The 25,588-nt window shown below is 38.9% G+C and overlaps 1 protein-coding gene across 2 annotated transcripts in view; it reads left to right on the forward strand.

The window, feature by feature from the left end:
- Window positions 1-25,588, forward strand: part of LOC115044607 (E3 ubiquitin-protein ligase SMURF2-like) — a 54,106-nt gene that overhangs the window by 2,246 nt on the left and 26,272 nt on the right. For both annotated transcript variants that reach the window (XM_029503767.1, XM_029503842.1), the window contains exons 2-3: window positions 17,985-18,023; window positions 20,401-20,509. In XM_029503767.1, the coding sequence (XP_029359627.1) occupies window positions 17,985-18,023; window positions 20,401-20,509 (148 nt within the window). The remainder of the gene's footprint in view (window positions 1-17,984; window positions 18,024-20,400; window positions 20,510-25,588) is intronic.

The raw sequence follows: 25,588 nt of genomic DNA on the forward strand, positions 1-25,588 counted from the left end.
GTTTTGAGTTAAACAAGGCTTTGACCAACTGCTTTAAAATTCATATTTTAATTCCATCTTATTTGTCCAGCTTGCTAAATTGCTTCATGGTTAACCTCTAACTTTCCCTGTTGATCTGTAATGGATGCAAGTCCTTTTAGAAGTGTAACCAAAGCTAATCACCGTCTTTTTTTATCAGTAACATGGTCAGTTTTTGTCTTTAATGAATTCCTTACTATCACATCAAATTTGTCTTTTTTCCCCCCTCCTTGAAAGTCTATTCCTAGATTGTTGTCACATTGGTGTGACTGTTACTGCTTGCCACGCTCTCAGGGAGCCCCTTTTACCACAACAATAGATAAGAATTTGTGTATGGCAGTCAGTAAGGCATTTACACACGCCTACACTGTAGGATTTCAATTGTATCCCCAGTTTAGTCATCCCACACTGTATTTAAACTAGTTTTTCAGAAATGCTTTTTTGGGGATCCTCCTTTCTGGAACATTTATCTGAGGCTGTTGCAGTTTGATCCTTAAATTTATAAAAACATTGTGGTTTGAGTCTGCTGGTAGGCTGTGTGTCACCGTGTCCCCACAGTTTGCTGCCAAGCTTGTGAAAGAGAACAAGCTTGGATTTTGAGAGCCATTATTGCAAACACTGCAGGGAGTTGACAGTTGATGTAGTTCCCCCTCTGTCTGCTACACAGCATGAGTTGGTGTCTGATTTACTGAATTTGAACAAGAACAGGGTGTTTCCCTCACTTTCCTTTTGGAATCTGGAATTCCTCAAAGGTGAATGACATGAGATATACACGGGGACGAGTCCATCCTTTGCCACCATTCAAGTAAGGCTTCTTGGCTGCACTATGCTGCTCCTGACTTTGCTGCTAAGGAAGGGAATCTGTCCATGTGATCCATTTCCTCCATTAGACCCTACTTGGCACGGTGCATGTAGGGAACGACTGGAACAATCATCTCAGGATTCTCCCTGTTGTATGTGAGTGCGTGACACTTGCATGCAGGCAAGGAAAGCCACATGGACATTTTTTATCTACTGTCATACTATGTGAGTGAGTGTGCGTGGGTGTGGGTGTCCCTCATTGTAAAAATTTTGGCACCTGATGCTAAAACTTGTGTGTCTGTTGTTCAGGAGAAAAGCAAGGAAGCTGGTGATTAAGATAAAGATTGAGTCTCTGTCTCTGGCTCAGCATTTGCACCAGGGCGGAGTGCATTTTAGGGAAGTTCTCCAGGAGCACAGCTGTGTGTGTCTGCTTGTTTATATTTGTAAGTGCAATGTTTGTGCTCTCAAAAGAGAAGACAAGCACACACACACAGTTGAACTTCCACAGGATGTGCTGTCAGCACGCGATGTTGAGCTAAATTCGGCCTGTCAGCTTCCTAAAATATGAAGAATGAATATAACAAAAGGTGCACCATGGCAATAGTGAGAAACCAACACAAGCATATGCGCATAGGTTTGCAAGATAATGATGCGCTATGGATAAACTTAGTTTACAGTATCATGCTAGATGAATTCCAAATTTAACATGATGGATGCATTTAAATGACATGTTTTTTTTTGGGGGGGGGGGGGGGGGGTTTGTTTTTTTATGAGAAATAAAGCAGCCTGAAACAAGAGAAAATAATATGGGATTATTACTTGTTTTCTCTGGCCTGAATCTGACAGGTTTGTTATTCATAGTCCTTTTATACTCTACAGTTTGGAGCCTCACTACCATCTCTGACTCACTTTATCTTCACCTTGAATGGGTTGGGTTGGATTACACTGACCAGCAAATATGTTTGCCAGTTTTTCTGGCCTCTCAGTATGATTTGAGTGGAAGGTGAGGAAAGTTAAGATCTTGGACTATGAGTGTGCTTTTTTTTTTTTTTTTTTCCCTCCATTGAACGGAACAAAGTTTTGACAGTTGTTTACTTTGTTGTTTTCTGTTTAATATATCTCTGGGAACAGTTTAATTTAGGAGCAAGCAATACTCTGACAGACTGCAGTTCTACACAGTCATGAGGTGATTAATAGCCACCTTTCGAAAATTCTAATTATTTCAGAAATCCTCTTAAGGACACTGGACCTTTGTTAAGACTTATAATTTTTAGAAAATTCTTCTTATGTTTGTTAGGTTTTTTGTTTTTCCTTCTTTTTTCCAGTGGTGCTGTCTGCTGAAAAAAAAAAATCACCTGATTTCAGGTGAGATGATGCTGAATTAAGCTCAAAGCAAAGAAAGAGCCACATGGAAGGTTTTTCATTAAGCTAAAAAGACCCTGAGATAACTCAACCTTCAGCTGCTCTGTCTGCATCTCATATTTCCACTCCCACATTGAAAAACGTGATGTTTCGTATCTTTGGGTTGGTGGGTGACTTTGTCTTTCCAAACCACTGAGTTTTTGAAGGCATCTTTCAGTGCTGGTTGCTGTTTTAGCCAGCATTCAAAAGAGTTTGACACGTTAAAGCTTATGTGCTAATTTCCATACAGCTAGCCTTTGGTTTTCCTCTTTGTATTTTTCTGAGCCTGTCTATGACTGTAACTTGTGAACATGTGGTGAAGCACAATGTGCTGCTTAGGCTTGGGTGATCACAATGTTTAATCAATCAATTAATTAGTTTCGAGTAAAAAGCTTTTTTCTGTAGACTAATGAAACAGTAATGATGTTTGTAAACCTGTTCTAAATAAAATCTACTTAAGAAAGCGTTTGAAAAATTAATAGGGAAGTAGAGGTTATAAGTTTCCTTAAATGAGTGAGGGTGTGCACATCTTGGTGCTAGTGGTTATATATAAAACTTTGGTAGGGCAAGCTAAATTCAATATTAATAAGACCTAGAAATAATAAATGATTACATTAAGAGGACTATATTGACATTGGCCTGACCTATTGGGAGCACTCTATTGTTTGATCGCTGGAATCATCATCCATTAGCACAAGCCTAAAATATTATAAATGATATATACTATATCTATCTACATTTGAATTTGCAGCATTTTTAATGCCCAAATATGAAGACTGTCAGTGTAAGTACAAACACTGAGCATATCAGTGCTAGTGTGAAAGTGCGAAATGGTCTTTGGCTATGGGCTTAAGAGCCATTTAGTTAATGATACAAATTGTGTTAGTTTATGACCTGCGTTTGATTTGCAATGATTGACTAAGTTAAGTGAAGCGGCTGTGAATGTTGTACTGAATTAAAATGTAGCATAAATAACTATTGCCATAGATTAGCCTGCGTGCACAGCTCTTGTCAGGAAAGAGATGATGCCCCTTGATCTTGCCTCGAGGGTCTTGGGTCACTGTGTTGTGGTTAAGCTTCGTAGTGCAGCATCAAGCTCTATACCAAACTTCCTCCAGCTCTGTTTAGTCTACATCACTAGCGTACACTCCAATTGACCACACACAAACTTGACAGGTTCTATACACTCATTCACTGTTCATGTGGCCCTTCCTCATCATATGGAAACATTTTATCCATTGTGTGACACAGCTGTTCCAGCTGTTATAAGTTCTACTATCACTAAATCTGAAAGGAAACACAGGACACAACAGTTTTCAGATGTTGCAGGAAAAATAAAGTAGCACATTGTGCTTGATTTGTAGTAAAAACATGAAAAATTATTTTAATATCATGACATCTACCAAGAAACAAGTATTGTCTTTTGACCTCTGTAACTAAACTAAAAAGTTGGCATTTTCATCCCACTGTACAAAATCTTCCTTTTTAAAAAATTTGTTTTTGGCGGGCCAACCTCGGCTATGTACAAAATGAAGACTGTCATCACTTATGTTTATTTTGATGTATTTGCCATGGCAATACACAAGTCTTTGCATATCTGTCTGAAAGGTTTGCAAAGAAAAAATTTTGTAGAGACTATATTCTGTGATTTTCCCTGTTTGGAAAAGTAGCATATAGAAGAACGCTGCTCAGGAAAGATGTGTGCACCTGGTCAGTCCCCCATTAATGCAAGATGAATGCTATTTGAAACCTCATCAGACTTTAATGATTTGGTTGGAAACATTACTGTTAAAATTATCATTTCAAACCTGTTTAGGATTGTCTGGTGTGGGCTTCAGTAATGAAATCCCTCAGGATACTACCAGTCTCCTCACTCAGTTCTACACTCCGCTCTTGACCTACACTTCACCATGAACCACACAGGAAGCTTGGATGCTTCCTACAGGGCCAAAAATCTTCTGATAAGACTGGAGGATGATATCAGGATAAGAATTGTTGTTGGGTCCCTTTTTAAATATAAAATGATAGATAAATATGATTGTTAATAAGTGCATGATCATTATTTGCATATATAACATGGCCTGTTGTATCCTATGATTTTTGTAAATTTCTATAAAATGTTCTTAGACTTTGGTTGTTTCAGTGGTTCCATAGTTTTATCTGCTTTTTAAATTACTTTGGATCTTGGTGGCATCTGTGTACTTCGGAGCAGGGAAATGGAAAGACTGAACACCTCAGTGTTGCATAACAACCTCGGACTGGAGAGGAGGTGGTCTTCAATATGCAGAATACATTAAACTTTCCAAGTGCTTCGGGAGGATTTTCCTGCAGGATATGGAGGAGAAATATCCCATTTTTATTTTCATATGGCAAGAGCATAATATTTCTGACAGTGTCTGAGAAGATGAGGCAAAGCACAAATCTGAATCTTAAAAACTTAATTTGGAACATGTGAAAATGCAGGTAATTGCTCTTGCACTTTACTGCATCCTGCCTGTCTCGCTTCCTTTCACTGTCTGAACTCTCTGCCTCCCTAATGCTGCCTCTTGTCATGTGATCTGTGTCCTGCATTTTTCTCTGAAGTCTTTTACCCTTTTCTTTCTTGAACAGGATGTCCCTCATCTCTCTGTCATTTCTCTCTCTTCCTTCCTCTCCCTCACTCAACCCCGGATCTGGTCCAGACAGCTGACAGACGTCTCTGCTGGTGTGGCTCCAGCTTGGTGTACTTTTTTTTTTTTCCCTCTATCTGTTTTCGACTTGTGATGTGCACACACGTGCAAATGCGCGCACACACATACACACACACACTTCCTGTGCTGATCCCTCACCACAGCACAGTGCTTTGTTTTGCCAGATTTTGCTTGGGAGACCCTAAGGATTGTAGAAAGATTTCAGGGACTCTTAAGGGGCTCTCAAAAATAATGCTACGATTTTTAATCACTTAGAAATATCTTGTGCACTAGTACAAAAATGACCGGAAGAGTTATGTTTCATTGTCATCATCCACATACAGTGTTTATGGATAATACAAAATCAGCAAAGAACAATAAAGCAAATCAGTAAGAATTGTTTATCAAAAGGAAAAGTCAGTGTTGCTTTCACATCTCACCAGAACAATGTGAAATAAGACATTGATCAGAAATAAAAATGAAACTGTCAACATTTTTTGGTAACTGGAGTGAAAGGTTTTTTTGATTCCCAGAAAACAATAAATGTGGGCAGTGTGTACAGACGAAGAGCAACCACAGATGTATCTCTGTTGCTTGGCTAAAGTTGTAAATATTGACTACTTTTGCCTGTGAATAAAGAAAATGCTTTTAATTTCTCACTGCTATTTTATTTAGAATTCTCTTAAACCCAGTAGAAACAGCATAGCATGGTAGACTTCACGGCTTACACTTTCCTCCCCCACACTGTTCCTCTGCTACTGTCTCCGCCGTCAGACTAACTAACCCTGTGTATGTGTGTCTGGTGGACCACTCAGCATGTCTACTGTATGAACACGCACTCATATGTGCACTCTGAGTCTGTGTTTTCAGTTTAACTGTAGGAGAGACAGTTGGAGGACATGAGCGATGCAGTGATTTTTATTTCTTTTTATTTTTTTTTTTTATGTGGAGATGAGTCAAGTCACTGTCCTGGCCCAGGCTTAACATAATCACAATAACAGCAGGATTTACCACTTAACCTGTAACTCACCAACAGTCGGCATGTTTTGGTCTTACTACTGAATCTGGGGAATTTGATGAAAAATCTAGCACTCATACAAAACAGTTTGACGAACTTTGACTATAACTTTGCTGTCAAAACAAAGCAGAAGCTTGTCACCTTGCAGTCATTACTTTGCATACTGTACACATTGCATATTTCCAAATGGGACTTTTCATCATAAATTTGCAGCTACTTTGCCAATATCTTACATTTGACTCTAAATTCTTTCGCTAGTTGTCAGTGGTTGCATAGCATGACTCCCTGCAGGTTATGGTTTTAGAAGAGAACTAATGAATTGACTTCACGTAAATGGAATAGAGTACTGGTCTTCAATTATCCATCAGCACATCAGAAATGCTTTATCAATCCCCAGGGGAAATTTAGTGTCTGCAATTATAAATTACACAGTACCGAATGGTTGCATGGACCGGCATATTTTGAATCTGTATTTTTAATATTCATGTCAAGATCAAAGCACTGTCTTGGTTTTCCCTGATGTGATAGATATAGGGCTAAATACAGTTTGGTTCTTACTGTCTTGTTCCTGATGTGTTTTTAAATCATGCGTCAACTTTCCTCCTCCTGCGCTCAACATAAAGCCCTGGACTGCGCCATCAGTGTCTGCTCAGCTCTGATGAATATCAAAGCGTGCATATATGAGTGAAAACTGCTGTAGCCTAAATGAACCTCTCTTCATGCTGTTGGCACTCAGAATGACAGGAAACATGACTTGCACAGTCCTGTTATCCTGTCTGCTGTAGCTGTGTCTGTGTCTCACCATTCTGTCTCACACGTCTAACTGCTATCTGAGTTTTTCCTCCGGCCCATCTGTCAGTAGAATTGTAAACAGCATAGAAACAGGTCTTTGTTGTTTACTTTATGTGCATACGACATAGCCTCAGCCTAATGACTTTACCAGTGTCTGTGGCGTATTGTCAGTGGGTGGTGGGACTGACGATATGACATATACTGACGGTAAGCCACATCTCACTTTTGCATCTGTCTATTTGCATCCAAACCAAAAACCAATCCTCCGCCTTCCTGCCGTCATTTCTGTTCTGCTTTACATGAATTATAACTGAATGAACTGAGTCGTCATAATCTGGTTCAAGTTTTATTTTAGGATTAGAGTCTTGCCTATTTCTCACCCATGATGAGCAATATTCCCGGTAGCAAAACTCCAGATGATGGTGACATTGATATCATGCCAACAACCATCACAAAAAGCCATTTATTTATTGCTTTGTCAAGGTTGTGCCTGAATATGATACATACAAAAATAATGTATTTTTTTTAACAACTTTAGTAACGACCTGTGGAAATAGTGGAGATCATGTATACTAAATGTTTATAACAGAAAACTGGGTTATAGGTTATACTTAAACAGGTGATGGGCAGTATATTTCTGGCCAGCTCCCTTCCTTTCTGGCAACTTCTCTCAAAGAGCGTAACATTAATCGGTTAATATGATGAAAAGAGAGCCAACCCTGATGGGCTCAAGGGTGACTCAATCAAGGAGAAGAGAGCTGACAGAAGCAGAGATGAAGAAGATACACAGTGAGTTTAATGATGCAGCCGCCACTCATTCAAGGCAAACAGTGTATCCCAAGTGTATATGAGGGTCAGATTCTGCAGCAAAACTGGAAAACAATTTCTCGTGTTATGAAACTTATTGCCCATGGTGGAAAACTGGAACCATATCACAGTTTGAGTATGTAGAACTTGAACGTGCTCCAGTGAAGTCAGACAGAATTGTCCACTGGTTTGGCAAGAGGAAGATTTTTTTTTTATTGTATTTTTTTTTTATTATTGTAGTTGGCAAGTGGTAAATAAACATTTCAAAAGATAGTCAAAATATGACTTAGCTTATATTTGTGATGTGTTAAAATGAATGTTGCAGCTTCTACTGTGCAGTTGCAGGCTCAAGGTAGAAGGGGCAACATTCACTGTCTCTGAGCATGTAAACATGTTGTCAGTGTGTCTGTGATGCGGCCGTCTGGGGCAGAAACCAGTTTATCCATTGGCATAATACATTGGCTGCCTCTTGCCTTCTTCAGATTCCCTTTCTCACTGGTGGCCTTGACATGCTGTATTTCCAGGTCTTCATCTATGTCCTCTGACACCCTCCTTCCTCTTTATTTTTTTCCTCCTCAGTTTGCTTGTTATACTTCACAGCTTCTTCTTTCTCACTTTTATTTGTCCCTATCCCCTCCTCCATCACCACAACTTTCCTCTTTTATTGCTCGATTTTCTTCCGCCTATAGAGATCTAGATCCCCAAATCCCCAACCTCAACCTCTGAACACCGTTTTTCACTTCATAATCATGGTCGTCTCTCTCTTACTCTGTGCCTGTCGCTTCTCATTCACTTGTTTTTAGGGCTAACAGTGCATGCAGAGACGGCTAATGAATTAATCCTGACATACATACGGGAATAAACACACACATACCCACAAATGTAGTGCACACATGAATGCGTCCTGTTACTTTCTCACACACACAAACACATTCCTTTGGGACTGATGGTACTTGTTCTTTGGGGCACATGTAGTTGTAATGCCTACTTATAGAGAATGATTAACTTCTTTTATGATTATCTAAACTTCTCAAGGACAAAAATGTTTTATACAAAAACATAACATGTACTCTCTATCTCGGCCGTTTAATTGTACAGTGCTTTGGCAATCAACATGTAACAATAGTTACACATTTAAGTCATAACAGTTAAATCTTATTTAAACCTGTGTTTTTACTTTTTTGTGCCTGTGCCCTTGTTTTAATAATTTAAATACAGGAGAAACTCTTTATCCCCACACTGTCTATTTTTTTTTTTGTCCCTGTCTACATATTGATATGAGGGGAAACCTTTTTTTATTAAAGCCAGCATAGTTGAACTTTGTAAATCCTATATACAGTGTCTCTTGTGCTTGAATACTGACAAAATTGCTGTACTGCATTCCTGAGATTGTTGTTGTATGAATCATATAGAGTATGGTCTGTGCTCATAAAGAGGCTGGCCGAACTTCAAATCAGCTAAAGCATGTGCAGATAAAACGAGCAGATGTGTGTCTACTTAATGACTCATATGGGAATTATATTCCTTTTGGTATGATATTACACCTGACTGTATCTAAATTACACTTCAGTCTGAATGCTTCCTATATGAGTATTATGTTTACTTTATGACTCAGACTTTAGATTAGCTTAACCCCCCAAGCTTATTTCCTCCCCCTTATGTCTTTTATTTCTTTATCTCTCCCTCCTTCCTTTTCTCTCTGCCTCATGTCATCTTTCTTGCTTTGTTTCCTACCATCTAAACCCCCCATCTGTTCATTTAGCTTATTCCCCTTGTTTTCTTTTTTTAATTCTCTTCTCTTCACATCACCATCACCACCCATCCATCTCTGGCTGTTTCTCTTAATATGTTGTCAGATTACTATTGCGTCTTTTCGGGTGCACAATGCTGGTAGTCTCATGAAGCCACTCATGAATATGTAGTCCTGGAGCTGTATTGTGTTGAGCCTGAAATTTCCATACTCTTTCTGGACAGTTGGTTTCTGACGTAGCCACCACCACCCCCAGACACAACAACGACCTCTCAGTAGCATTTTAAAGACTCATCCTGGGGGGAAGCTGAAGAACTCAACAATCTTCAGAGCACTACATTTGAGGCTATTTGCATAAAGATGAGTCTTTCTCAGCGTCCCCCTGTTAGTGTGGCAGGGGGCTCTTTGGGTCCATCAAGCACCATAAGAGGAGTTGCTGGTGTTGTTGTTGTTGTTGTTTGCTCTCTCAGCTTTTTGCACCTGTTTTTCACAGGACTGAAAGATCAGATTCATATTTTAAACATCCCAATGTCACAAATTGCCAATAACAGATTAAAGGTGGGGCAACTTATGACCAAGTGAGAAAACCCAACAAAGAAGCAAGAGTGATGACAAATGTGAAAAATACATAATGGCTATGTTGAAACTTAAAAAAAAGGTTTAATTAAACAATGCTACTACAACTACATATAATCCATGCAGTAGATTTGAAGGCTTAATAGCTGTTTCAATATAAAAAAAACAAAACAAAAATACAAGGAGCACACACATGAAATATGAGATAGCTTTAGACGATGCAGAGCCTGAAATTGACACTGAAATCTGGATGATTTTTTTATTTTTTTTTTTTTTAAACTACGCATTCTCCTAATACAACCAATGCAATTTAAGGGTAGATATGTCCGTAAATTTTACAAATGTAATTTTTTTCCTTTGTGCAAGCAATGAATCTCTCTTTTATCCCTCCTCCTTTCTGGTGTCGTCTCCTCTTATCTCTCCCAGCCATCCCTGCTACTCCTCGCTAAGTGTAAACACGGTCATTGCCAGAATCCCATCACTGTTGAAATCGCTTGTCCAAATTAACTTCTCCCCTGTCTTTCCCTCCCTCTGCTTTGCTACATTTCTCTCCCCTTCTCCTCTTTAGCTGTCTGCGTTCCATAGATTTGTGACTCTAGATAGTTTTCTCTTTTCTTCCGCTCACATTCTTCCCCCTTACTCCTCCATTCCACTGTAGATTCCCATCTCCAGCTGAACGTTTTGTCTTTACCTTCTCACCCCAGCCTTCCTCTTCGATCTAGTGCCTTCCTTCCACCGTACAGTTTTGACACCAGTTTGTTGGCATCTCTGTTGGGGTTTGAGCAAAAAGGGGATGGGTGGAGATGGTTTCAGCTGTAGACTTCTGGCTTCTTGGATGAATGACACAATTGGCATCCCAAGCATTCAATGGGCTGGAGAAAGGCTGAGGGTGGGAGGCTAGGAAGGAACTGCAATGCATAATAGAAGGCCAGTTCTTGCAACATGCCAATTTTAGACACACACAAATGCTATCTCATGCCACACTCTTTTTTTCTATTTCATTGTACACTTAAATCAGTGACATAAGTTGATCACATGCTCTTGTGCTTGACATTTTGCCAACCCGCATTCTCAGTGTTCTGCAGAGTGAGGAAGCTCACTTGTGAAGCATGAGGTGAAGAGGAAGTGTTTTGTTTAGCTATGCCGTGAATGAGACAGTGTGGGGCTGTTGCAAGACCCACAGGGGCCAAAGCAAAGGATGTGGGCCATCCCTTTTTTAATTATGACTCACTGTCACTAATGACTGAAGTCATCGGGTGTAGAAGGAAGAAGTTTAATATCAGCTAGTTTCCTGCTGCGCAACTGAGGAAATGTGTCTGCATGTATAAGGAAAACTGTCTATCTATATTTATGGAGTAATTTAGCTGTTTTTGGAAATCTTGATAATTCAGAAATTAGACTTTTTATCCAGATATACATACAACAGCCATTTCTGTTATCCTGAAAGCTTTTTGCCGTTGAGAGGGTTTTAGACTTGAGACTTTTTCAGGCTTTCTAGACATAAGACATTTTGAGCAAACATGAACCACTCTGTTGACCATGTCATGTTAATATTTGGCTATCCATTATTTTCATGAGCATAATATTTTGATGACTGTGCAGCAGTAAAAAAAAGGGCTATAGTCCATTATAGAATCACTATTTGACTAATGGTTTGGCTCACAGATAATTTGACTTGATTTGTCTTAGATGTAATTTGTTATTCCATTTAACTTTGGTAGAATTCCCCCAAAAGGATGATGATACCATTTATTTTTATGTTAAACCTGGTTGTACTTTAATGACAAAACATTGTCAGAAATGAATGGTGATTTCAACCTTTGTAACTGAAACTTACTACTTCAGGTGAAATTTGCCCTTGAACTGTAAGAACCGAGCTGCACATAATATCAGCCGGGCTAGCCGTAATGGGCCCAGTATGTCACTGTCCAAAAGAAATGCTAAGTGAGCTGAAGTGTTTTACATTAGCTGGCTTGTACAACGGTAAGGTTAACAATCATGCAACCAGCTACTGGATTCAATGACAACTCTTTTTTGTCCAGGGCAGAGCAGCTCTGTGGTATGATAAGCGAGAGAAGAAGAGACAGGGGACTTGCTAGAGTCAGTGGACTGTACAGAATAAATCAATCACTTTTGTGAACTTGAACTCAACTTGTCCTTTTGTCTTGTCATTATTTTCGCTTTGATTCAAATCATTTTCCCATAACAGGGATTTTTAAAGCGCTAAGAGCTGCAGTCATTTTGATCATATTATTTTTAACACCCTTTTATGCATTAACACAATAAACCATCGGCACATGAATCATTTCTAAAATACAACCATTGTTTAGTTTCTCTGTGAACTATAGCAATTTTGGATGTCACACAACTCCCACAGTGCTCATCTCTTGTTGAAATGAATTATATCACTATAAATGAAAGACAGATTTTTACCAGTGTCTTAGTAAAAATGCATGAGCCTACACAACAGTTCTTCCCGTTTAACAAGAATTAAAATGTTTTACTGTATAAATTCAGCTTCTCTTACAGCTATAAAACAGAAAATACAGAATCCATCAAAGAGAGCAAAGATTTGAACATCTGACCTATCCAAGCCCCCTTTCCAAACACATTGGTGTTAAGCAGCCATTGCAAATGGTTTAGTCTTCCTTGAGAAAACAAATGGGAATCCCCTGACACTCCCCCTGCCCCTGTCTGTGTAAGACCTTTCACCTTTTGACCAGAACTAATGCCAACCTTCAGCATTACCTTTGTTTTCAGGCAGACGGAGAAATTACAAAGCTCCCGCTTCTCTAACTGCATCTCTTTGAGGTTAAAGAGAAATTGTGCTTGTTTTGTCATGACTACTAAAGGCTTTTTATAATCGACAATACAATTGCCATACATCAGTAAGCAACGGTTTACGTAAATTGCAGTGATAGCAGTTGTTTGATGTTTATACTTTAAATTTTAATGTTTTATAAAAATACAATCATGCTACACTGATGCATGCTTATTGTATTTATAGCTAAATATTAGCCACGCCTTTCATAATAAAAACCTTGTCAGAGTAAACAACTTCTCATCTCAGTGATGGAGAGTCAGACTGGCAACAGATCTCTTTGTCCTGTCTGTTAAAATGAGGCAACATGGCAAGAATAGTTTTCACGTACCACGATAATTGCACTTTTAACAAATGTTGAACTTTCATTTATGGCCCCAATACATCATTTATGCACTGTTGGTGGCTTGGCATAGTCAAAGGTACTGACAATAAAAAAAAAAAATAGTCCATCTTTTTTCATTTATCCTCTCAATGAAGGTGTAAACTTAAATGGTACAACTCTAGGGATGTAAAGCTTTGACCTCCAAAGGCTAAGGACATGCTGTCTGGGTCAGTGACGGGGCACTGTCTGTCTCCATGTCTGTTAGCTCCTAGACAGTGGTAAAGGCAGTATCCTCTGTTAGTTTCTCAGATAGATAGGCTCGGTTGGTGTGACTGTTGATTTATGACTTTTTTCAGACTGTGTAATGGGGCAACTCACCAACAAATGGTCCCAAAACAACAGCTGTTTCAATTCCTTTGAGTTAACAATGTGGCAAAGTTGACCGGTTTTTGAACTTTTAACTGCAATCACAGATTGGTTTAACATGACAGCAACTTTGGGTGGTCAAATGATGAAATGATTAATGTAGCATGAAAAGCTGCGGTTTATGTAAGATCTTAATAAGCTTCTTTTTTTCTAGAAGCAATTTTTTTTTTCGTCCCCAGATGAATTTTCACAGACGTGGACTATGAATATCAACCCAATTACATTTTGACTAAATGCTGCAAAATATGAGAAAACAGTATTGCAAAACATTTATGCACTAAAGTGTAGTGAATATATTACCATGAGTAACAGTTAAATTGTTGCAAAGAGTAGTAAACAGAAAACAGGGAAAAAATCTGTATTTGGTGTGATTGCCGCTGCCATTGGTATCTTAAACATTGAGTGAAGACTATTACTACTAACCCTCACTTAAGGTCTTACTTATTTACTCATCAATGCAGGTTTGCTTATAATTGCTAATTCAATACAAAATGTGTTACCATAATTGAAAATATTATGGTCATTTTACTGTAATATATCTTGTCTTTCACACTATTGTGTGGTTTAGAATGGGACTAAAATAAGACTAAACTGTTTTGTTTCAGATGTTCCGTGCCTTCCAAAAAATCAGAAATGATTTGCCACATTGTCTTTATCACACAGTGATCAGACATGATGTCTTCTTGGAAATATATAGGAGGTTTGAGCAGAGTATAGTTGCACTCTTCTTCTCATCCTAACTGTCTGCAGGATACCAGTGTGCAGCCTGATTTATTGTCTCTCATTGCTCAAATGGGTGTTGGCAGCAGAGATGATGATCCACAGGCACCACAGGACAGCCTCAAACCCTTGGGCTCCCTGGTCGTTTACAGATCCCCAGTCGGCTTAGCTCTCCGTGTTAGGATCTGAATGAATCTGGTCCTCTGCCAGCCCTGGGTCACCACGGCCTGCCTGCTCACGTGGCAGCTATTCAACCACTGTCACATACCCACAGAGTGCTGAGGAGAGATTTGATTCCTCATTGATGCTAGGACCCACAGTGGTAGATTCTGCATAAGCCCAGATAAGATTATCAACATATTTGGGTGTGTTTATCTAAATCCTGGTGGGGTTACTGTAAAAATTAAGGAAGATGAAATCTCAAGTTAATATCAGCTACAGTACCTTGAATTAATGTTTTTGGAATATTTCTATGGGCAGCTTTCTTTTTCTATATATAAAGGTGAAAAAACAATATATAAAGTTAGACTCTGACACAGGGTTATTGAAAACAGGCGTCACAATTACATTACACACTTTCATACAACATTGTTCAGCAACAGTTCACTAATGTTATGTGATTTATGTCTGACTGTCATGAATATCATGACTAGTTTGACACATTTATAGACGAAGCCATTAAAAAAAATTAAGAAGACATTCTTTAGATTAATTTATACTTTTGTTTCATTCATATTCATACACTTGAACTTTGCCACATACATGAACAGAATCTGCTTAGTAGCCAGGGTTTAAATTTATCAGACAAGTTTTTTTCCTGCTCACTAAATTAACAAATTCACGGGGGAAGCTACTTATCAGGGTTGGCTCTTGAGTGTGGCGAGCACCCACATTGCATCAACTGTGTATCAGTTACTTGGGTTTTTATCTCTAAAAGATGACCTCCAGTTTGCTTAGTGACTCTTTTTTAAATGAATAAAGGGGGATGACATATCAGTTTGGCCTGAAAAATATGCAAGTAATTTAGGCTTTTGGAAACTAGGACTGAGCATATTCAGTAGTTGTAGAGTTGCCAAAAAAGTTTAACATGCCCATGACAACCTTAATCTACACTTGAGCCAATCCCTGTTTAATGTCAAAAAAATGAAGGGCTTTGTAAGCATACTAAATGTTATCATAGTTTGGGATTTGAGTTTCTCAGGATCGTGGAACTTCTGGTTTTCATATTACATGTCACCTTTGTCACCCTGTCTCGGATATACTCAAGCCTCAAATTCATCATCAAACATCTTACGCTAATACCCTGGAATTCATGTGTAGGGAACAAGTTGATATGATTATATTTAAGGCAGTTATTTAGGCTAAGTAAGATAACCTATTTAAACTTTGTTGGCTGATTTTCTTTTAGAGACAAATTCTCAGAATGCCATTAATGTCCTGCCAAAATTTCAGGCCTCTGTTTCGCCTGTTTTTCTCCTGTCTGCCAACATCTTGGTGTCCGCTTTGTCCCACAGGAGGTTATTCTGGCTACCTCAGATTTGGCCTGTACCCATACTGTTGGCTTTGGCAGTGTAATTTCCCTTGACAAGCTGATGGTTAGTGTTCATTCAGTCAGTGTAATTTGGTTTGTGTTGAGATCGTCTGTTCCCATGTTGTGATTCTGTCTGATTTGTCTGACTGTGTCATTTTGGTCACTGTCAAGGTTTCCACGTTGAATGGGTTTAATGCAAGGTTGGTTTTCCTGGCCTGTCCATACCTTTTACAAAATTATTGCTTGTTTCGCTTTCATGGCAGGATCATATACCTTGGCATGATCTGTTGTGTAAACCGTGTATGAAGTAACAAAAACGCTATTTTTTGCTTTGTCGTGCTTGAAATAAGAAACAACAGCATAAGCTCTGATTATAGGGATGCCACAATATTGGAAATCTCAGTCAGTATCGATATTGAAGTCTCCAAATCTTGATATCAAATCTACCATCGGAAAAAAGAAGAAAACAGCTGCTCCTGCTACATGCAGTGTGGTTAGAGTTAGCGATTAGCCTAAAAAAGATATTGTTACCTTTTGCAAACACCATGTGCTCAGCTTGTATGTAACATTAGCAACACAATGTGTTAATGTAAAGGTCACAATGGAAACTCACTCAGCTTAAGTTCTGTGTGTAGAGTTAGATATCTGTCTTTGAGGTGCTTTGATAAATTTGTAGTGTTGTCTCTTTTCATTTTAAAATGCTCTGTGGTACCATTTGCATACTGAATTTTTGGTGGTTGAAAACATGTTCCTGATCATCCTCAGTAAATATAACATATCTCTATGCACCAGTCTTCGTTTTAATTTTTTAGAATTGGTGGAACTGCTGCTGTATCTGCACATTATTATTTAATGACATCAGACCAGAATGCTTGCAGGGTTACTATAGTGCCTGCCCTTGTTAGCCAGGAAGAATCAGATCTCCAGAACTGAAATAATGCTCCTCATTTCATCCATACTCTAAAATGAAACAGTGTCAAATTAGTTACCAATGTCCAATAGAATTAAACAGTGAATTTTATTCTGTTACTCATACTGTATGTAGCTAATCAGACTACTGTAACGTGATAATTACATATAAATTTTTGAAAATAACAAAGTTGAATGAAGAATGACTTTCTGTTGATTAACATTACAATAGTAGCACGCAAGACTTGTTATATAAATGAAGCCAAATTTACAATTTTCCAGTTTATGTAATGTCTCTTTAAAGCCCACTGTGCTGATATTCTAGTTGCTGTTTTGCCTGGCAGGTTGGTAAGAAAAGATAGGGGTCACCTGCAGTAGTAGTAATAATAATGAAACGAAAGTGCATCTGCATGACATTGGAAACAGTGAAAATAGAAGTATTCATGGAGGAGTTATCTTATAGACTGTTTCTTTGCTTTGTACCAGTGTGATTAGACCAGTTTCAGTTTATCAGCTTTGTCTATTGAGACCCCACAATGCTTATTGAACATCTGTTTATATGTCTCCAGTTCACTGTCATCTTTGTGTTATTCATTGTGTTGGTTTGCTCCACCATGGCTCTTAAATGTTGATGCTTGGCCTAGTTTGTCTCGCTCTATAACTGTCACAGGATTGTCTAGCCAGCTCTAAAGAAAGTACTTTACTGCTTCAGTTCATCAAGGCTAACCCTACTGCACTCTATGAGGGAGACACTTGGGGAGAGAAATAAAAAGGACAACAGCAGAACAGTCAAACACAGACTTGCTGTCTTTCTTTTGCTGTCTCTGCTGAAAGCCATTCTATGTTGTCGGTGATGCACACCCTCAGGGACTTGGTTCGTACACGAAACGGTGCTTGTCTACTCAATATTTTACAAGGAGAAACTCTCAGAAGTGGCTGGATTTCCTGGCCTGTGATAGGGCAGTAAGGAGGGACAAACCAGTATGTCGGCAAAAAGACACCAGTAATTACTGTAGGGAACTGTGTGAAATTTCGCAGCGAGCACAGAAATGGATAAATAATACAAGCTTTAGCTGTACTTTTATTGTAAATGTTACCAGTGAGAAAGAATTTAAAAATAGTTGGCGAATTATTAAACATTAGAAATTAGTGATAGAATCTTAAAATAAGGGAGTGGAATATTTTTTGGAATGTTTTGTAGTTTGTGTAAAACCACCAAGGATGTTGAGTTAAGAAAGCAAAAAATTTGCTACGTAAGCACACAGAAAGGTAATGATGCGCTAACATGTGGCATAAGGCTGAAGCACATTTGCTACTAATGTGCTGAACTTTTTCTTCTTTTTTTTTTAATGTTTATTTTTATTCATACACATCTAATTTTTAACCCGTCATTAACATCTCTCTGTTTTTTCTTTTCCAGTCCTGTGTGCAAAGAACCTGGCAAAGAAAGACTTCTTCCGTAAGTAAAGCCTATTTTTACGTGTTGCTATTCTTATACCATTCCCCCCTTATGCATTAGAATGGGCTTTGTCAGCAGTGGCAGCTTGCTGGCTTTTGAAGCCATGCTGTAAATGAAGTCCCTTAGGAGCTGTCTGTCTGTTATGCACAGTGGGAGGCCTGGCATGCACAGGAACCCACCACTAACTCAACTTCTAGTAATAGATACCAGGTCCATTGGCAAAGAGGAACTAGACTTAATTAAAAACTTTAATAGAACTAGACAGAAATGACTCCTTATTTAGTCCACCCATGACAAAGCTGAGGTGGGAGTTACATGAGAATAAAAGCCAATTTCAGTTTAGAAAAAAAATTCATTTCAAAATTATTTATTGCATTTTGCTTTCAAAATGTTGAATATCATATACATCTATAAATTCTCTATACAAGGGAACTAATGAGACAACTTATTGCACTCTCTTCTTCTCCTCACCATATTTCCCCGTGGAAAATTCTGACTCTGATCCTTATTTGGCTTTCTATTAGATCACAAGCTAAGGAGAACAAACTGAGATGTGGTAAAACGCATAAATGCACACAAACTTGCTGGCAGCTGGGGTGTCTGATGGACAAAGCTGTACTTGGTTGTCTGTGTGGTTTCTTATTTACAATTATTTAATGTTTAGCTTTGGGCCTTTTCATCAACCTCTTTTGGGGTTAGCAGGACAGATGGGCATTCTCTGGCTCTAGCATTAATGTCAGAGGTGATGAGGAAGTTTCACAAAAGGATACCTTTTTTGCACCCATATTATTTACCTTAATAACCTCTTATTGACATGGTGCCAGGGTGTTTATTCAGTGGGTTGGTTCTCCATTAACCCAGAAGCCATGGATACAGACAATAGAGTGTTCATTTTTGCCTAACGTGCACTAACACAGATACACAAACAGGAAACTCCCAGGACGGAATTTAAGTGACTTAACAGGTTTGACTTGCGTGTAGTATCGGGGCCAGGAGGTGTATACTGTGACACATTTAAAATACACATACACTCAGTCACAAAGACCAATAAAGAAAATTCCTGATAGATGTATCAAGAAGAATTGCTTATTAGATATCCACCTGGATAAGGTACTGTGAAAGATTTGTGGTCCTTGTCTTTGCTGAGTAAAAATTTGACACCAAGGATTCATATAAGAGAATGTTTTGTTCTCATTTTTAGATATCTTCTTTTAAATTTTTCAGTTAAAGTCACTCACTCTCTCTTCTTCTACTGCTTGTTCATTTCTGGGTCCTGGGGGCTGCTGGAGCCAATCCCAGCTCACATTGGGCAAGGGCACGGCCACCCTGGACAGATCACCAGTCCATCACAGGGCCAACATACAGAGATGAACAAATACTCACACTCAGACCTACAGACAATTTAGAGTCACCACTTAACCTAAACATGCATGTCTTTGGACGGTGGGAAGAAACCGCAGTACCCGGAGGAAACCCACCAAGCACAGGGAGAACATGCAAACACAGAAAGGCCCCAGGCCAGGAACTCAACCCATGCTGTTGCTCCACGCTGTGAGGATACAGCACTAACCATTAGATAAAGTGCAATCGGGAAAACGGTCAGTCTGTCCTCAAATAAGCTTTGAAATGTTGGACATTTTTTATGTCGGTGACACAGACCCTCTCCCCCTGGCTTTATGAGATAGGACAGCTTGAAGAGTGTCAGGAAATGGGTGAGAAAGAGGGGGAATGACAGCGAATCAGTTCCAGCAAATGCCACTGGCTGAAATTGAACCAGCATCAGTGATGAGTACCTTATAGCCTCCAGTTTATGGTGCATGCACTTTGCCCACTACACAACCTGCGCCCTGACATTGACAAAAATTAAACAAATTGTAGACAGAAATGGTGTCTGAAACAATATGAGGTCGATCAGAGTCAACGACACAAGCCAGTTGTTTTCTTCGTTCTGACCATTGTCGGTCTGATGCAGAAGTGTGTTTAACGTACATTGGCTGTTGGCCTGATTTCATCACCCAACCTGAGTTCAGCTCAGGCACTGCTTTGATCTGGTCAACAAGTGCATCTTGTAGACATGCAGATCAGATTTAATGTTTAATGTTATTCAACAGATTCCATTCTTAAAAGAGTGAGAGAGCTTGCTGAGAAAGGCAAAACTTTCTTTGCAAGAATTACTGAAAGTAATTGTTGTTTTATGGCTGAGAGTCTGAGTTATCAACTAACGTCTGTGAATGATGACAACCATAAATGATTCAGGAAAGAGGTCAACATGTCACGCTGTCATAAACATGTTTCCTCCAATAACAGGCTGTTGGTGAGGTGTTAGTTTGTACACGTGCTAAACAAACACTTCACTTGTCACCGTCTACTTTCACAGGGTTGCCAGATCCCTTTGCAAAAGTGGTGGTGGACGGTTCAGGACAATGCCACTCAACAGACACTGTGAGAAATACGCTGGACCCAAAGTGGAATCAACATTATGATCTGTAAGTCTAAAGAAGTGCCGTGGAATAGTTGGCATGTTGCCCTCTGCCACTTATTCCTCATTGAGAGACAAATTTTCTGTTGTAAACTGGTATTGTCCTTAATCATGTTTCTGTGCACAACTGCTATGACGACTGTTTCAGGAATATAGATTTGTTTCTGTGTGCAGAAACACACTTTATAAGTCTTATATATGTGAATGTGAGATTCTAGATTTACCTTGTTAGAAATTCAAATTTTACAGTAACATTGCATTTTTTGGCTCCCTTGCTTTCTTTGAGCCAAATGTAGCTTTAAATACGGAACACAAAATTTAGAATGCTACTTTATTTTAGTAATCTCTGTCAGCATGAGTCACTTGTGCCTTGTGACTCTTGAACCTTGTTCTTTTTTTTTTTTTCCTCTATCCCTTCATTTTCGGTCTCCGAAGTGTAAATGCAAATTTCTGAGTAAATCTATGAAGAAACCAGAAGGGAGTCAGGAGGAAAGGGTTCACGATCATTTATATTTTCAGGATATGATAAACTTAAAGCAAAAATATGGTCATTACGTTGTCCGCTGACCTCAGAGCTGAAAATCTTAAAAACAGGGTTAGAATTACACTCCACAAATGCCTGTCTTTAACTGCATAATTCAGTCTTTCTCTGAGGCAGCATGGTGTGAATGCTCACTGTACTGGTGTGTGTGTGGACAGGCCATTACAAAGAGTGATTACCGCATTGGACCCAAAGGACCAACTGGCAACCACGCTACTGCTCTGGTGAGAGATGGAAGAAACAGTGGAGGAAGGCGGAAGAAATGAGGGAAACAGGAGCCAGATATCAGAGATTAAATGTAGTAGCAAGAGAGAACCATTTTAAGTTGAGGTCTAATCATTAGAGGAGAAAAGCAGCAAATATTATGCTCCAACTAAAGCTGCACGATCGTCATTCAACAGATAAGAGATGAATAGGCACCAATTTTTCATGAGTCTGAAAAGGAATTTTTCAAATAAAACTGCAGAAATTTTCACTCACAGTTGTAGCTTTTCAAAAAAAAAATTTTTTTTCCCCACCTGCTCTGAGAGTAAATTGAATATCTTGCTTTGGACTATTGGTCAAATAAAACTAGATGATGTTTGACATTTCTAATTAAACTATAATGATAAAATAAAAGGTAGCTTTATAAAAAATATAATTGGTTGTGACAGTCAGCAATTTTAATGAAACTGAAACAGTGTAAGAATATTACGCATCCACAGATGTGACACATCATTTGCATGTAACTACAGATATATTTGGCTTTTCTGGGTGAAAACTTTGATTTTCCAGCAGTGAAATTGAATCAGTCATTTGAATCACTGACTCAGTGCACCCACAAGCTCTACCCAGTCTTCACTGATTTCATACTGTTAAAACCACAGATCTGAAACAGGAAATTTGTCAACTTCATGGAAATTTTTTTATTTAGTGTTCTAATTACCTTTGCAAGACAAATACACTACCAATCAAAAGTTTAGACATCCAGTTTTAATCTGAGCATGTGTGTGTGTGGATTATGTGGCATGGGTGGGTGATATTGTATTTATTTTTATTTTTCAATGTGTAAAACACTTTGTGCAACATTCATTCTACTTTTGAAAAGTGCTGTATGAAGAAAGTTTGATTGGATGATTAATTAGTTGATTGATATATTGAACAATTTGTGAATGCACTGCTGCTGAACTGGAAGTGACAGATAAAGGACTCATGAGATCGTCTTGGAGCGGAGTCTGAGTTTGACTCAGAATGAGCCACTGCGAGAGTTGTCATGTGTCACGCGTTTGACGAGTTTGACTCCTGCCGCGATAGGATGAGAGGAGTCAAGATTTTTATCTGAACAGGTTACCGTGACAGGAGTCTACAGTATGCACTGTGTGTGGCACTGAGCATCCTTGAGCTCTTGAGTGACAGCTCATAGTAGGGAGGGAAAGGGTGTGGGAACAACAAACCAGAGCTGCTGCTTCTCCCTCAGGGCTAATACAGTGATTAGCAGTCACAGTCCACTATTGTGACATGTTGTCTGGTCCCCTTTTTGCAGTCACCTTAAAGTAGCAGGAATGAGTCAATGAACGAGTTAACAGATATGAGGAATCACGATTCATGAGTCAGTAAGATGACTTTCGAGTTTTGAACGATTCGTTCAGGAACCACACATCACTAATCCCCACCCTTTCAGTGCAGTGTGTTCCCTGCCAGTGACCCTGGCCTCTTCCTCTAGTTCAGGAAATGGCTAACATGCCACAGAAAGCAGATGGGAGTGTGGGCTTGGCAGATTGCCAGCTCACCACACCCCCTGTCTCGAGCCTCCAGCTTTAGGAGGTGAGGTCTTCTCCCACATGACTCTAATACTGCCGGGGCCTTGTAGCACAAAATAAATTAATACATTTTCAACTGCTTATCCACAAGGGTATGCTGGGTCCAATTCCAGCTAACGTTCCACCAGTCCATGGCAGGGCTGGCATATAAAGAAATATATAGATACAAAAACCACCTAAACCTGCATGTCTTAGGACTGTGGGGTAAAGCCAGAGCACCTGGGGGGAACCCACGCAGGCACAGGGAAAACTCATCAGAAATATGCTACAGAAATATTCAGCCATTGCACAATGATTCAATTTGGTATCCTTGGCAGAAGTTGTTTGTGGGCACTCTGACCTAACCAAACTTGCAAAAACATTTGTTAGTGTTGAAAGTTCATGAACTCATAGTATGTCTGTCCTTTTCAGTACAACTCCTATAATAAATCATGTTTATTTTGTGCTTTACATACGCAGAACATCCCTGACAGTGTAGCTACAGTTAGTTTTAACTATCCTTGTGGGCATTCAAGTTAAAAATACACTATCACTAGTTGTTAAATTGACTTTCTTTGTCACATCTCACCTAGCGCAAGCCTTGGAGTTCTGCATGGCACGGACACCCACCCACTATACACTCAAAAAAGCAAGTAAACCCAGAGATTGATTGGTGATGGTTTAAGCAGGGGAAGATTTCTTTCTGCCAACTCACTGCAGACAGGAATGAAGCACAGTCAAAGCATGAGCTGACTGAATTTTAATAGAAATGTTAATGTTTTGAAATGGGAGTAGTTTTGATTGTACACTCGTTAAATATTTTGACTTTGACAGAAATGGTTCAGCCAACTTCAATAGGCAATTATCCACATCCGCTTCTATTGCACACGTTTGTACTTGGTTAAGGTAAGAGCAGGGTAACTGTGTTATGGGATGAGTGTGTCTGTATATGTCTAAAAGAAGGACAGTTAAAGGCTGTCTAATATAAATATGAAATACAATGTATTCCCTATGTTTCTTTTCCATGATCCCTGGAAAACATATCTTGGTAAAATTACAAGACTTGATTTGATATGTTCTGGAAAGTTACTTTGAATTTCACCCAAGTTTTGTTTTGTTTTGTTTTTTTTTTTGCCCAGCACACATGTCACTGATTTGGCAGTACAACTGTAGTAGCTTACATTATCAGATAACAATTAATTTCAAATTATTGTTATCTTTGTTAAAACATAAAGTAAGGGTATGACTCACTTTAACATTTAACATTATTATCAGAAGACTAACTTAGCAATTCCTCTTTGATTTTAGAATACTGTGCCTTAATATTTTTGTTGTCATCTAGCAGAGAGCTGTCCATGCAGCTCTGGCTTCAGTGTTGAGTCTGTTGGTATTATATACGCAGTAGTAATTGTAAGTTGTTTTTTTTTTTTTTTTTTTTTAATCTCTTCTGCAGTCAGCTGATTTTTCTTTGGAGCTTCATATCTTTGTAAAAACCTAAAACTTATTTCATATCATGTTGTGACAGAAGTGTTTGGCAAAATGTACCTCCAGTGGTCTCTAGGTTTTAATTAATTTACCATCACTGAAAGGGAAAATTTTAAATTATCATGACATAATCGGTGTGTTTTTTGGTTTGTCATAAAGTAGCATTAAATGGACATATGACAGCATCTCAAGCAACAAAGCACATATATTATATACAAAATTAGCATCTGACATGCCAAGATGCCACCAGCACTGTGGCAGCCTGATTAGGCCAGATTTTCAGGCTTTCACTAGAAACTAAATCAGTGGACACTTAAAATAGCCACATCCTCACAGGCTGTAATTTAATTTCAGTGCAACAATTTGCCATCTTCTGTAATTTGACTTGCTTATTGAAACTTTAGATTTTGATGTGCTCAGTGGGGAAATCCCACTCCTTATAAGTGATATATAGCATAATATAGAGCTTTGCATCGGAGCCAACTGCTGAAGCTGTAATTACATTGAATGCTGTGAAAGCGTGCGCAGCAGTGCATCTCTGTTTACTGCAAGAGCTGTATGAGTCTCAGACAGCGGTAGAGCACATCACAGTAACTTCCTCTGTTCTCCAACCACGACTAGACTGGCCCCAGCTGTGCTATAGCTGCAGACACACAATCTCCTAGACAGAGGTTGCGTCAAAATCAATTTATCTGTCTCATTGCACAAACTGAAAGCCAAAACGATACACTAGGGCTCCACAATTAATATAATATATAATGCATATGTACACACATACACATATACATCATACAACACATACATCATGTATACATATGTAACATACATCCCCACACGTAATGCAAGGTATTTGTTTGATGATTTATCTAAGACAACAGCATCATCATCAAGATCCTCCTCATAACCTACAAAGCTTTGAACAATCTCACACCCTCATACATCCATTTCCGCTCTCCAACTCGCCACATCTGCCTTGCTGAGGCCAACCTTCTCACCCCAGTCACTAAGGCCGAGTACTTCACCTTGGGAGACAGAGCCTTCGTCCTCGCCGCTGACATCCAGAACTCCTTAAAACCCACTTATTCAAGACCACCTGCAACACCTGACCTTCCTCCTACCCACCAGCCATGTGTATCTGTCCTGTTATGTATTTACTTATCAGTTTGATTTATTGTTGTTGTTAAAATCACACAACTTTGAGCTTTTTCAGTAAAATGAAACACCAAGGGAATCCAATTGTAATTACAATATCTCGGGACTTAGATTGGTGACTTGTACAGAG

This window comes from Echeneis naucrates, chromosome 1, assembly GCF_900963305.1.
Source record: "Echeneis naucrates chromosome 1, fEcheNa1.1, whole genome shotgun sequence".
Lineage (NCBI taxonomy): Eukaryota > Metazoa > Chordata > Actinopteri > Carangiformes > Echeneidae > Echeneis > Echeneis naucrates.